A 13,571-nucleotide genomic window follows, 5' to 3' on the forward strand; every position below is an offset into this window, starting at 1 on the left:
AGTAGGCAAATTAATGGAAACCCTATTAAAGGATAGGATTGTGGAACATCTAAAATCCCATGGATTGCAAGATGAAAAACAACATGGGTTTACCTCAGGGAGATCATGTCAAACAAATCTTATAGATTTTTTTGATTGGGTGACTAAAATAATAGACGGTGGAGGTGCAGTAGACATCGCATATCTAGATTTTAGTAAGGCTTTTGACACTGTCCCACATAGAAGACTTATCAATAAACTGCAGTCATTGAGCATGGACTCCCATATTGTTGAGTGGATTAGGCAGTGGCTGAGTGACAGACAACAGAGGGCTGTAGTCAATGGAGAACATTCAAAACAAGGTCATGTTACCAGTGGGGTTCCACAGGGATCTGTACTGGGACCAATTTTGTTTAATATCTTCATAAGTGATATTGCAAAAGGCCTCGATGGTGAGGTTTGTCTTTTTGCTGATGACACAAAGATATGTAACAGGGTTGATGTTCCTGGAGGGAAACGCCAAATGGAAAAGGATTTAGGAAAACTAGAAGAATGGTCAGAACTCTGGCAACTGAAATTTAATGTGGATAAGTGCAAGATAATGCACCTGGGGCGTAAAAACCCAAGGGCAGAATATAGAATATTTGACACAGTCCTGACCTCAGTATCTGAGGAAAGGGATTTAGGAGTAATTATTTCAGAAGACTTAAAGGTGGGAAGACAATGTAATAGAGCAGCAGGAAATGCCAGCAGAATGCTTGGATGTATAGGGAGAGGTATAAGCAGTAGAAAGAGTGAAGTGCTTATGCCGCTGTACAGAACACTGGTGAGACCTCACTTGGAGTATTGTGCGCAGTACTGGAGGCCATATCTCCAGAAGGATATAGATACTCTAGAGAGAGTTCAGAGAAGAGCTACTAAACTAGTACATGGATTGCAGGATAAAACTTACCAGGAAAGGTTAAAGGACCTTAACATGTATAGCTTGGAAGAAAGACGAGACAGAGGGGATATGATAGAAACTTTTAAATACATAAAGGGAATCAACTCGGTAAAGGAGGAAAGCATATTTAAAAGAAGAAAAACTACCACAAGAGGACACAGTTTTAAATTAGAGGGGCAAAGGTTTAAAAGTAATATCAGGAAGTATTACTTTACTGAGAGAGTAGTGGATGCATGGAATAGCCTTCCTGCAGAAGTGGTAGCTGCAAATACAGTGAAGGAGTTTAAGCATGCATGGGATAGGCATAAGGCCATCCTTCATATAAGATAGGGCCAGGGACTATTCATAGGATTCAGATATATTGGGCAGACTAGATGGGCCAAATGGTTCTTATCTGCCGACACTTTCTATGTTTCTACCTAACCCGAACTTCATTGAAGAAGTTCGGGTTTGGGTACCAAACATGCCCATTTTTCTCACACAGGTGGTCACACAGGTACATGTTTCTTCACAGTTCTGTCTTGTAAAGAGCCCTGCACCTGTGCGGTCACTACACCAACTAGGTTCTCATCCACTTAATTAAACGAGGTACCAGCAACTTTAAAGGGAACCAGTCACGTTGAACATGGTGTCTGAGTTACAGGCAGCATGTTATAGAGCAGGAGGAGCTGAGCAGACTGATATATCGTTTTATGGGGAAAGATTCATTATAACTTGTAATTTATTCATTTATATTCCTGCTCATTCTGGACTTTGACGTCAAGGAGATGGTCCTATCAGTAACTGACAGCCTTCCCTCTGACTGTGTATACACAGATAGCTGTCAATCACTGATAGGACCTCTTCCTTGAAGTCAAAGACCAGAATGAGCAGGAATATAAATGTTTAAATCACAAGTTTTACTGAATCTTTTCACTTAAAACTATATATCAGGTACAGGTTCTTTTTTTTTAATAAGTAAGAATTTAAGAAAGTCAAAGTGTAATAGAAAAGACTTTCTTTACTGATTTTAGAAATATTTATGGCAGTGTTTTTGGTTATGTCATAGACTCTTTTTATATAATTTCTTGTTTTTATATTCTTTAGGGGTTTTTGGTGATATCCAAGCCAGAGAATGCTTGTGAACCCATCGCACCCCCACCAGTGGAGAAGGAGAACATTTCTAGCGTTTATATAGTACTCATCCGCAGACTCGACTGCAACTTTGACATTAAGGTAAGACCATTTGTGTCCATTCTATGATATGCTTAACACTCCAGAAAGAATTTCTTAACATAAAATAAATGGCAGCGAAAAAGTTCCTGCAATAATTACAAGATTGCTTTAAGGCAGGTTTACACCGCATAATGTTACAGCCGATTGTCGGGAAGGAAGCTTTTCTTCCTGATAGTCGGCTGCTCGCTCAGTGAAGGTGAAAGGAGCTTTATGAGGTTTCACTGTATGAGGATGAGGGATGGCTATAGCGATCCCTCATCCCCATACAGGATCATTGTTTCTGGGTTGCAGATCGCTGTTTAGACAACAAGATCTGCTTCCTACAAACGATGATTGATGTTCCTGCACGAACGACGATGTCGTCCAATGAAGGAGCATTTCACTTGTTCATTGGGTGATCAGCGGCACATTTAGAATGGCAGACTGTCAGGAATGGTCATTCACGATAATTTGCCCGGAAATCATGTAGAGGGGATATAAGAAGATGCATGCCAACTTTGTGAACACATAATCAGTGTACAGAAGTAGGGCTGCAGCTAACGATTATTTGAATAATCGATTAGTTGTCGATTTAATTTAATCGGGAAAAACACCAGAATTACAAAATAAAGAGGTTTATATGATTTTACTTGAAAAATTATGTTCAAATGCCATATTAAAACAAATTGTGGATGGCACTGTTATGGGGGATCTGTGGATGGCGCTGTTATGGGCAGGGGGATCTGTGGATGGCACTGTTATGGGGAGGGGGATCTGTGGATGGCACTATATAGCATCTAATGCCATATGTGCCATACACAGATCCCCCTCCCCATAACGGCCCCGGCCCCGCTGCTCACAGCAGACTAATCCGGCAGTAACTTTTAGGCCCCATGCACACGGCCGTGTTTCACAGCCGTGTGCGGGCCGTGGAACCGCGGCCTGGATCCCTCCTGAGAGCAGGAGCGCACGGCGTCACTGGTTGCTATGACGCCGTGCGCTCCCTGCTGCCGCCGCAATTCAGTAATACACTGGTATGATCTATACCAGTGTATTACTGTATTGTGCCGGCAGCAGGGAGCGCACGGCGTCATAGCAACCAGTGACGCCGTGCGCTCCTGCTCTCAGGAGGGATCCAGGCCGCGGTTCCACGGCCCGCACACGGCTGTGAAACACGGCCGTGTGCATGGGGCCTTACTCGGCGTCAGCGCATCTTTATTACCTTACAATGAAGCTCAGGTAACAGGCAGAGTGTGCGGCGGCGTAACGTCACTCACTCACGTGACGCACCTGCTCCGCCCACTTTATGAATGAAGGAGGCGGAGCAGGCGCGTCATGTGAGTAAGTGACGTTACGCCGCCGTCGGCTCTGCCTGTTACTGGAGCTTAATTGTAAGGTAAAATAAAGATGCGCTGATTTAAAGTAAACCGCACACCCGCATAGCAACGAATTGGCGATTATTCGATAACTGGATTCGTCAACTAATCCCGTTATCTAATATTATCGATAGTCGATTAATCGTTGCAGCCCTAGTACAGAGATTATCATCATTGACATGTTCCCAGTGGTTTGACAATCTAATTTGCAGACATACACACAGGGACAATTTCCTATCAGTATATCTTCAGAGTGTGGGAAGCCACCCTTGTAAACTCCATGCAGATGTTTCTCTTGGTGGTATTGAACCCAGAGCCCCAGCACTGCAGGGCAACAGTACGAGTGAGCCACTGTACACAGAGTTGCTTCAAGCGTGTCTTCCATAGGAAACTGCAGATGTTGCATTGTATTTCTATTTTTAAATTTTTGCTATTGATGGCCCATCTTCAGGATAGGCCCTTAATATCTTATCGGCCGGGTTCTGACCCTGTGGCCACATCAATGCTGGATATACAAGATAAAGGGAGACAGGAGGCAGCGCCACATGTGCGGTGTCAGTGAGAAGGTATCAAGGTGTAACGCTGTATTACGCATGCCGTGTAGTGTTGTGAGGAGCCACAACAACTAGGAAGGGCCTTGCTGGTTTTTTTTTTTTTTGTTTTAGTTTTTTTTTTTGTCGAGACCAGCGAACGGAAAGCCCAGACTGTAACCACGATTCTCTGCTCTTGCTACAAAAGCGATCGTTGGGAGGTATACACATAGAAGATCAAATAGGGGATGGAACCGCTTGTTCGCCGCTGTCGGAGCAGGATTCAGACGAACAACATAAAGGATGATGTAAGGAAGTCTTTATTATAGTATAGTCTACGCGTTACGGCAGGAAAAATCCTCTTCATCAAGACTATGGATTTTGGATGGTTTTTCCTGTATCCATTGTGGTATTTCCGTACTCAGGAGAAATTGATTAGCCGATTTGGTGTTTTTTCTCCTTTTAACCCTTGCAACAATAAAAAATTGGGGGGGGCTAAGCAACGCCCTTTTGGAAAAATGTTAATAAATTCTGACACACCTGTTGAGTCAAAACAATCACTACATCCCTATCTGAATTATTTGGGAGGTCTAGTTTATTTCTTTGGGGCTTTCACTGCACTGGTACCTCAAGGGTGTTGCAAATTCAACTTGGCATCCAAACCCATTCCAGTAAAATCTGTGTTTTTAAAAGCCATGTTTTAGCACCTCAAGGCCTCTGCAAACCTAAAATGGTGGCCAAAAATTTTCTTAACCACCTCCCGTCCGCCCATAGGATATAAACGTCTAGGAGGTGGATCTCTATTTCTGAATGGACGTTTTAAAACGTCCGTTCAGAAACTGCAGCTGCACGCTAATCGTGCAGCTGCTGATCGGGTTGCCCGCTGTCAGTGACAGCAGGGCAACCCTAAGAGAAGGCAGGGACAGTGCCCAGGTGTCCCTGCCTTCTAGATCGCTGCATACACAGCGCTCGCCGAGCGCTGTGTATGCAGAGCCGGAGAGTTCAGGAGCTGTGTGAGGTCTTTCACAGACCTCGATCAGCCCTGCACTGAGGCTGTACAGCGCTGTATTGCGCTGTACAGCCTCTCTGGGGGGTGTATTTTTCCTGTAACTGGGGCTACTATGTCAGCCCCAGTTACAGGAGAAATCAACAGTAAAAATAAAAGAAGTAAATGTCCCCCAGAGGTCTTGTATGACCTTTATGGGGGAAGAAAAGTGTAAAAAAAATAAAGTGTTGAAAAAATAAAATAAAAAAAAGGTTTCACCAAAAAAATGTTAAATAGAAAAAATAAAATAGACATATTTGGTATTGCCACGTCCGTAAAAACCAGCTCTATAAAAATATTGCATGACCTAACCCCTCAGGTAAACACCGTAAAAAAATTAAATAAAAAAAAAAAAATGTCAAAACAACCAATTTTTGTCACCTTACATCACAAAAAGTGCAACACCAAGTGATCAAAAACGCATATGTCCCACAAAATGGTATCAATAAAACCGTCACCTCATCCCGCAAAAAATTAGCCCCTACATAAGAAAATCTCTCAAAAAAAAAAAAAAAAACTATAGCTCTTAGAACATGGAGACACTAAAACATCATTTTTATGGTTTTAAAAATGCTATTGTGTTAAAGTGAAACAAATAAAAAAAAAAGTATACATATTAGGTGTTGCCGCGTCCATAAAAACCAGCTCTATAAAAATATCACATGACCTAACCCCTCGGATGAACACCGTAAAAAAATTAAAATAAAAACGGTGTCAAAACAAGCAATTTTTGTCACCTCACATCACAAAAATGTTTCAAAAATGCTATTATTGTGTAAAACTTTTAATAAATAAGAAAAAGTATATATATTAGGTATCGCCACGTCCGTAACAATCTGCTCTATAAAAATGTCACTTCACTGAACCCCTCAGGTGAATGCTGTAAAAATAAATAAATAGAAACTGTGCTAAAACAACCCATTTTTTGGTCACCTTGCCCCATAAAGTGTTATGATTTTTTTATTATTCATTATATGTACCCAAAAATAGTAGCAATTAAACTGGCACCTTATCCCCTAGTTTCCAAAATGGGATCACTTCTTGGGAGTTTCTACTGTAAGGGTGCATCAGGGGGCTTCAAATGGGACATGGCATCTAAAAACCACGTGGAGTTCCTTTTCTCCTGCGCCCTGCCATGTGCCCATACAGCAGTTTATGACCACATGTGGGGGTGTTTCTGTAAACCGCAGAATCTGGGTAATAAATATTGAGTTTTGTTTGGCTGTTAACCATCGATGTGTTAAAGAAAAAATTGGATTAAAATGGAAAATCTGCCAAAAAAGTGAATTTAAAAAATTTGATCTCCATTTTCCTTTAAGGGTTTCTACCACTTCGGTGTCACATATTTAGCTGTCAGACACTAGCGATCCGCTAGTGTCTGCTCTGGCCAACCATCCTAATATAATTGCTTTTGGGGTGGTGGTTTGGCTAAAAAAACTACTTTTATTAATATGCTAATGAGCCTCTAGGTGCTATGGGGGCGTCATTAGCACCTAGAGGCTCCGTCTACCTTCAGAAACTGCCGCCGCCGAGCGCGTCCCTCCAGCCCGCCCATCTCCTCCTGAATGCGATCGTATGTATTCTGCGCATGCGCAGTGAATGTCTGACCGCTTCCTTGCTCAGACATCTCCACTGCGCCTGCGCGATGACGCCATAGTGCTCCGAGGAACAGGCGCAGTGGAGATGTCTGAGCAGGGAAGCTGTCAGACATTTACTGCGCATGCGCCGAATACAGGCGCTCACAAGGAGGATCGCATTCAGGAGGAGATGGGCGGGCTGGAGGGACGCGCTGGGCGGCGGCAGTTTCTGAAGGTAGACGGAGCCTCTAGGTGCTAATGACGCCCCCATAGCACCTAGAGGCTCATTAGCATGTTAATAAAAGTCGTTTTTTTAGCCAAACCACCACCCCAAAAGCAATTATATTAGGATGGTTGGCCAGAGCAGACACTAGCGGATCGCTAGTGTCTGACAGCTAAATATGTGACACCTAAGTGGTAGAAACCCTTTATTTCTTATGGAACGCCTAAAGGGTTAACATAGTTAGTAAAATCGGTTTTAAGTAACTTGAGGGGTGTAGTTTCTACAATGGGGTCATTTATGGGGGTATCCACTATGTAGGCCCCACAAAGTGACTTCAGTCCTGAACTGGTCCTTTAAAAAAAGGGTTTTGGCAATTTTCTTAAAAATTTTAAGAATTGCTCCTAAACTTCTAAGCCTTCTAACGTCCTAAAAAAATGTTTTAAAAGCAGAGAAATTGAAATTTAGAAAAATTTTGGGTAAATTTGGGATTTTTTCATAAATAAAGGTGAAATATATTGACTCAAATTTATGACTATCATGAAGTACAATGTGTCACGAGAAAACAATCTCTGAATGACTTGGCTAAGTAAAGGCGTTCCAAAGTTATTACCACATAAAGTGAGATATGTCAGTTTTGCAAAATTAGGCCTGGTCAGGAAGGGGGCAAATGGCCCAGATGGCAAGTGGTTAAAAAAAGACCCATAATCCACAAGGTGCTCCTTCAAGGTGCTCCTCCTCGAAGCCAGTGTTTGAGTCAAGTAGCACTCTAGGGCCACATATGGGATATTTCTAATAACAAAACAAAAAAATTGGGGGGAGTTTTTAAACAAGGAGGTTTATGGGGGGGGGGGGGGGGCATTCTAACATATTGGCCTCTCAAAGCCATTCTAGAACTTAAATGGTCCTTAAAAAGTAGGATTTCGAAATTTTCTTGAAAATTTGTAAAATTGCTGATAAACATATATAATTAGAGGTGGGACCTTGAATCTTGCTGGATTCGTGGATTCGAATCCCGACGTAATTTACCCGATACAAATCCGACAAATCCCGATGGGGCCCAGACGTGGCCGCGGTGGCAGGACACAGCAGGAGATGAGTGCTTCGCTGCTGCGGCAGGGGAGTGAGAGGAGTCTCCCTTCCCTGTTCCTGTGATGGGGTGGTGTGATATCATTGCTCCGCCTGAGCCGTACAGTGCGGGACACAGGCCAAAAGAGGCCTGCATCTCAGCAGAGGTAAGTCAATTTTTTTTTTTTTTTTTTATGTTACTGGCACATTGGGGGTAGGGGGGGAGACACTATGATACTGGCACATTATGGGGGGAGATGGCACTATGATACTGGCACATGGGGGGGGGGGGTGAGGCACTTGATACTGGCACATGATTGAGGGGTATCTATGGGGACACTTACTGGCACATTATTTGGGGGGCACTATGGGGGTCATTTTTTACTGGTACACTATTGACTGGCACTGTGGGGCCACTTCTTACTGGCACATTATTGGGTGGCACTGTGGGGCCATTTCTTATGTACAGGATTCTTATGTACAGGATTCAAGGTTTGAAAGATTCAATATATTCGAGAACCTTTTGGATTCGTCCCATCTCTACATATATCACCCTCTATTTGTTTTTTGGTATTTTTAGAACCAAAAGATAACAATAGGTAACAGTTGCTCTAACGGCAGGGGACTCCATGCAGTACTTTTAGTCCGGCTGCCTCTCGCCGTGCCGCTGACAGAACTCCGCGCCCGCCCCTGTTATAGTCAATGTGGATTGAGTGGCAGTCCGGGGGCACACGTGAACTAGCAGCAGGACGGATCTGACAGGCTGTTCACCCGCCAGGACAGCCTGCCGGAGTCCCCTACCGCTAATGTGAAAAGTACCCTCAGGTAAAATAGAGAACTTCAAAAATAGTAGTGATATATCTTTGTCACTTTCTTAACCCCTTAGTTATCACCAATACGCCTTTTTAACAGCGGTCACTAAGGGGCCTTAGGCTGGGCCGCCACCTTTTCACTGAGGCCCAGTCTAAGCGCTGCATGGGTCCCCTGTGCAGAGTGGGAGCTTAGCTCTCACATGAGAGCCATGCTCCTGTTCTAACAGCCCCGACCGGCTGTGGGACTATTAAGTGGTTAATAAGTTTATCCAATAAAAAAATATGCTTTTTTTAACCATTTGAAAATATACTTTTCAATGAAAAAAATTAATAAAATCTCCTCCACATGTTTGGCATTGCCGTGTTTGTAACGACCTGCACTACACAAATATCATGTAAATGATCCTCTATGGTGAAAGCAGTAAAAATTTCAATTACCAAAAAATAATGATATTTATGTTATTTATACCGACAAATGAACGCTGCAAAATTTATAAAAACTCATTGGCAGTATTGCTGGTTTTTCCCCATCTCCCTCCCAGACAGAGTTAATAAGTTATGTGTACAGTTACATAGATAAAAAAAATAAAGAAGTTTTATAGCTCTTGGAAGGAGACAATGAAAAAAGGAAGAAAAATGATTGGTCAGTAAGGCCCAAAACAGGCTGGTCACTAAGGGGTTGAAGAATTCTTTCTTAAAGGGATTGTGCCAAAAAAACTATTTTGCATTTTTCATACCAGCACCTACCTTACACGCCTCAGACTTGACCGGCCTTTAAAAACATGAATACCTATTGTACCAGGCATGTTTTATCATTTCAGCCATTTGCTCAGGTTTTAGAGCTACCATTCTGGTTCTTTATCAGAATCTATTGTGTATGGCTGGTCAGTTGTTTTAAAGGGGTATTTTATTTTTATTTTTTATTTGCTGGGCCTCTTGCACATGTTTACGTAAGGGCCATCGCACGGCCATTTTTAGCACCAATGAAAGTCTAAAGGGCTATTCACATGGCCGTTCATTTAACGGTCAGTGAATAGCGGCTGTTCAAATATAGGAAATGTCCTATTTTTGCCCATTTTCACGGCCAGACGGATGGCATTTAAATCAATGGGACCGCTTTTAACGGCCGCTTAGACAGGACTGCATCCGTCTAATAGCCGTTAAAAACGGGTGCAATATAGCCATTTAGGAGGTTAAAAAAAACAACAACTCACCTCATCTACTTGATTGTGCTGCAGCAATCTCTCTCCTCATTGAGCAGGACCTGCCGAAGGACCTGTGATGACGCATCTACGTGGGCGCACGCTGTGACGTCACTGAGCACATGGCAGGTCCTGTTCAATGAGGAGAGGAGACTGAAGCAGCGCGATCAAGTGGACGAGGTGAGGTCTATTTGTTTTTTTTAAACAGCTGGGGCCACTATAGAGGCATTATTTACACTCTGGGGACATTATTTTAGCTGGGGGCCTACCATTCTCTGGGTGCTCTCGGAAGAGTGGGTCTAGAAATAACTGCCAATCAAACTAATCAGTTCTTGATGTCCATTTTTAACGGACATGAAAAATGGACACACGGACAGAAAATTTATGCACACACTGATGCAAAATGTAGCCTAACAGGGTTCAATTGGCCCTTGAAGCTTGAACAAACAGGATAAGGTGTAGTGCCCACCAATAAAATTGATTCAGAGGGCCCACTGTAAAGCTACATGCAAATATTACCTGCCCATACAGATGCTACAAGATTCATTATGGGGGTCCTGCAGTGACTTAGAGAAGGCAGGATACAGAGGAAACAACTGTCACAATAAAATAATTGGGAACTTCTGGTGCTGCTCCAAAGTGCAGTATTAGAAGAGGATTTTATTGGTACAGAAGACAAAAAGAAGATACTAGCTGGTCTGCCTCGGTACCTAGAAGTCATCTCCGCCACCTGATACATCTATAATAACAATCTGGGTACTTTGTTGAATAATCTGCCCAGTTTTTATATGGACTATTAGGCTGGTTGAGATTCTCTACACTGCCTATGTGCAGTCAGTCTACTGTGTCATGTGCCACTTGTGCAGAGGATGAGGGACAAGGGGCCCACCAGGGGATTCACCTGTTCCCCTGGGGGCCAGTCGGAGCCTGCTTAGGTGTCGCATCTCACATTTTGTGTTCCTACAGAATCAAACCCGCTTAAGCTCCGACTCCAAATGGTCCAGCACACTTGCATACATAAGGGTTATCACGCTTTTCTACGGAAATGAACCATTTTGTGGCCAGTGACTAATATAGTGTACTGCATGGCTATGCAGGCCCATACGTAGCGGTCCATGATGCATAGCCATCTTTTCTTTTCACCAGTTTGTGCTCAATAGTTCTACTGTGGGATCAGACTAGAAGGAATATCCTTCAATACTCGAATGCACCAATATGCCTTGGGAGGGTATGACCATGTCGTCAGTTCATTGGTTGTCCTTTGGACCATTCTAGGTAGTAGGAGGTAGTAACCACTGCCTTCTAGGAACACTACACAGGGCATGTCACTTTGAAGATGCTATGGCCCAGTCCTATAGCCCTGCACAATTTGACCCTTGTTAGATTCAGTCGGATTCTTACACTTGCCCATTTTTTCCTGTTTCCAACACATTAATTTCATGAACGATTTGTTCAGTGGCTGCCTAATAATATCGCACTCTTTGACAGGTGCGATTGTCATGAAATAATCAATGTTCTTCACCTCGCTTGTCAATGGTTCTTACGCTATGGCAGATACAGGTATCATTTATATAAAAAGAATATATTATTGAGGTGTAGATAAAGAGATACAGATGTTGGTTGGTTGGTGTAGGTCAGTGGGGCTCATCTAGCTCTGAGACTGAAAAGGTTATTACCATCAAATGGTAAAGGCGTATTACATTTTTCTTCTAAATGAGATAATTAGAAGCCAGATATCGTAGTAAACAATAAAAATGGCAATTCTGGCCATCATCACTTATTAAAGCTTGGATATTTTTGAGGGATTAGATTTCTACCAGAATGTCATGCTTTAGTTGGTGCAAATTCATTATAAGATACTATTTGCATGGCACTCTTATATCTTTGCATAGTACTGATCCATCTGTAGAAGACCTTGCAGATGATCATCCGGAACATATAGAGGCAGTGCCCACAATCGACTTATGGTTAGCTGTGCATCTTCTTGATAATGTGGTGCAGTTAGTTGTGCTGGAAATGCTAGATTTGCTGTGGGGTGCAGTTGTTCATTTTTCATGACTAGGCTCAATACCGGAAAAAAAGCAGTTTTATCCCAATGCATTCTGAATGGAGAGTATTCCATTCAGTATGCAGCAGGATGTCTTCAGTTCAGTCACTTTTACGGTACTAGGCCGGAGTAAATGCCGCAGCATGCTGCGGTATTTTCTCCGGCCAAAATTCCGGAACACTTGACTGATTACCGGCATTTAATTTCCATTGAAATGTATTAATTCCGGATCCGGTGCCAAGTGTTCCAGAGAGACTGATCCGGTATTGCAATGCATTTGTCAGCCGGATCCGCATCCGGAAACAAATGATAAGTGGGGCACAGGGACAGCTGGCCAGTTGGATGACCTTGACAAATAACCTATTCCTGCCGTAGTGCACTCTGCCTAACCGTTACTATTGTGGGAACTGGTTAAATAAATCACAGCAATAGGTTTTAGAAAACCACGATTTACAAAAAAACTAGGTAAGGGCTCATTCAGGTGGCCGTATGCTGTCCGCAAAAAATGCAGATCCGGTTTTTTGGCGGACAGTTCAGCATGTCCGCAAAACGGATTGCATTCTGTGTTTTTTGCTTATCTATAGACTTCAATAGGGCCATGTCCTGATTTTCACAGACAAGTATAGGACATGTTTTGTTTTTATTTTTTGCTGAGCCATGCAATGGAAGATAAGTGTCTCATAGAAGTGAATGGGGCAGCATCTAATCCGCAAAAAAAACTGATCCGCATTTTTGCGGACAGCATTCGGCCGTCTAAATGAGCCTTAAGAAAGATGCTTTGTGAACCTTCTCCTATCTCTGCTTCCTAAACTCCTGTGACTGTAACGTGTAGTTGGATTCTAGTGTTAAATGCAGTCTCAGTCCAGACATCTATTGTATATCTTTCATTAGAGTGTTTATAGCTGCAAGACGTCCTAAAGTTGTTTCATCTCCCAGTAGCGAGCCTAATGCGTTTTAGTCTGTGAAGAGTTAAGACGTGGCCGCAGCGCTGGTGCCAGACACGAGGCCTTTTTAGGTAATCGCATTTGCATTGCTTAATGTAAGATTCCATTACCTGCATGTGAAGATCTTTCTCCATAGAGACTTGTGGTCAATAGCGTTCAGCTGCTTGGAGCTGGAGAAATGACTTTAAACAGGCAATTTCAGACTTTTGTCTGTTTTACATTATCTCTTTATATGTACTCAATCACCCTGGTTAGTTTGTAAATCCGATGGCTGGAGGCCATTTATCTGAAAAAGTAATTTACGGACGGATGTCTTCAAATTTTATATTCACGTACAACAGTTAATCCCTAGTGGATGAATTCGATATTGTGATTTTATTTTTTCTATTTTGTTGGTGTAATGTCCACGTTTCCCTTACACTCATGGTCCTTTTGATAACTGTCCCTTGATTCAGTGATCCAAATCCTAGATAGACTGGAATAATTTGATGTCTAGTAATTGCTTTTATCTACAGGATTTCACAGAACTTCAGCTTCCAAACAATATATTAATCTATGAAATCCTGTACTTGCGGCACCAGCACACTAAGGTCTCATTCACACGACCGTGATCCACAACACTGGTTGCTGTGAC

General features: G+C 42.6%; 1 protein-coding gene across 2 annotated transcripts in view; it reads left to right on the forward strand.

The window, feature by feature from the left end:
* Positions 1-13,571, forward strand: part of RNF13 (ring finger protein 13) — a 99,534-nt gene that overhangs the window by 45,093 nt on the left and 40,870 nt on the right. For both annotated transcript variants that reach the window (XM_044290374.1, XM_044290376.1), the window contains one exon: positions 2,009-2,137. In XM_044290374.1, coding sequence (XP_044146309.1) covers positions 2,009-2,137 — 129 coding nt within the window. The remainder of the gene's footprint in view (positions 1-2,008; positions 2,138-13,571) is intronic.

The sequence above is a fragment of the Bufo gargarizans genome, chromosome 4 (genome assembly GCF_014858855.1).
Source record: "Bufo gargarizans isolate SCDJY-AF-19 chromosome 4, ASM1485885v1, whole genome shotgun sequence".
NCBI classification, from domain to species: domain Eukaryota; kingdom Metazoa; phylum Chordata; class Amphibia; order Anura; family Bufonidae; genus Bufo; species Bufo gargarizans.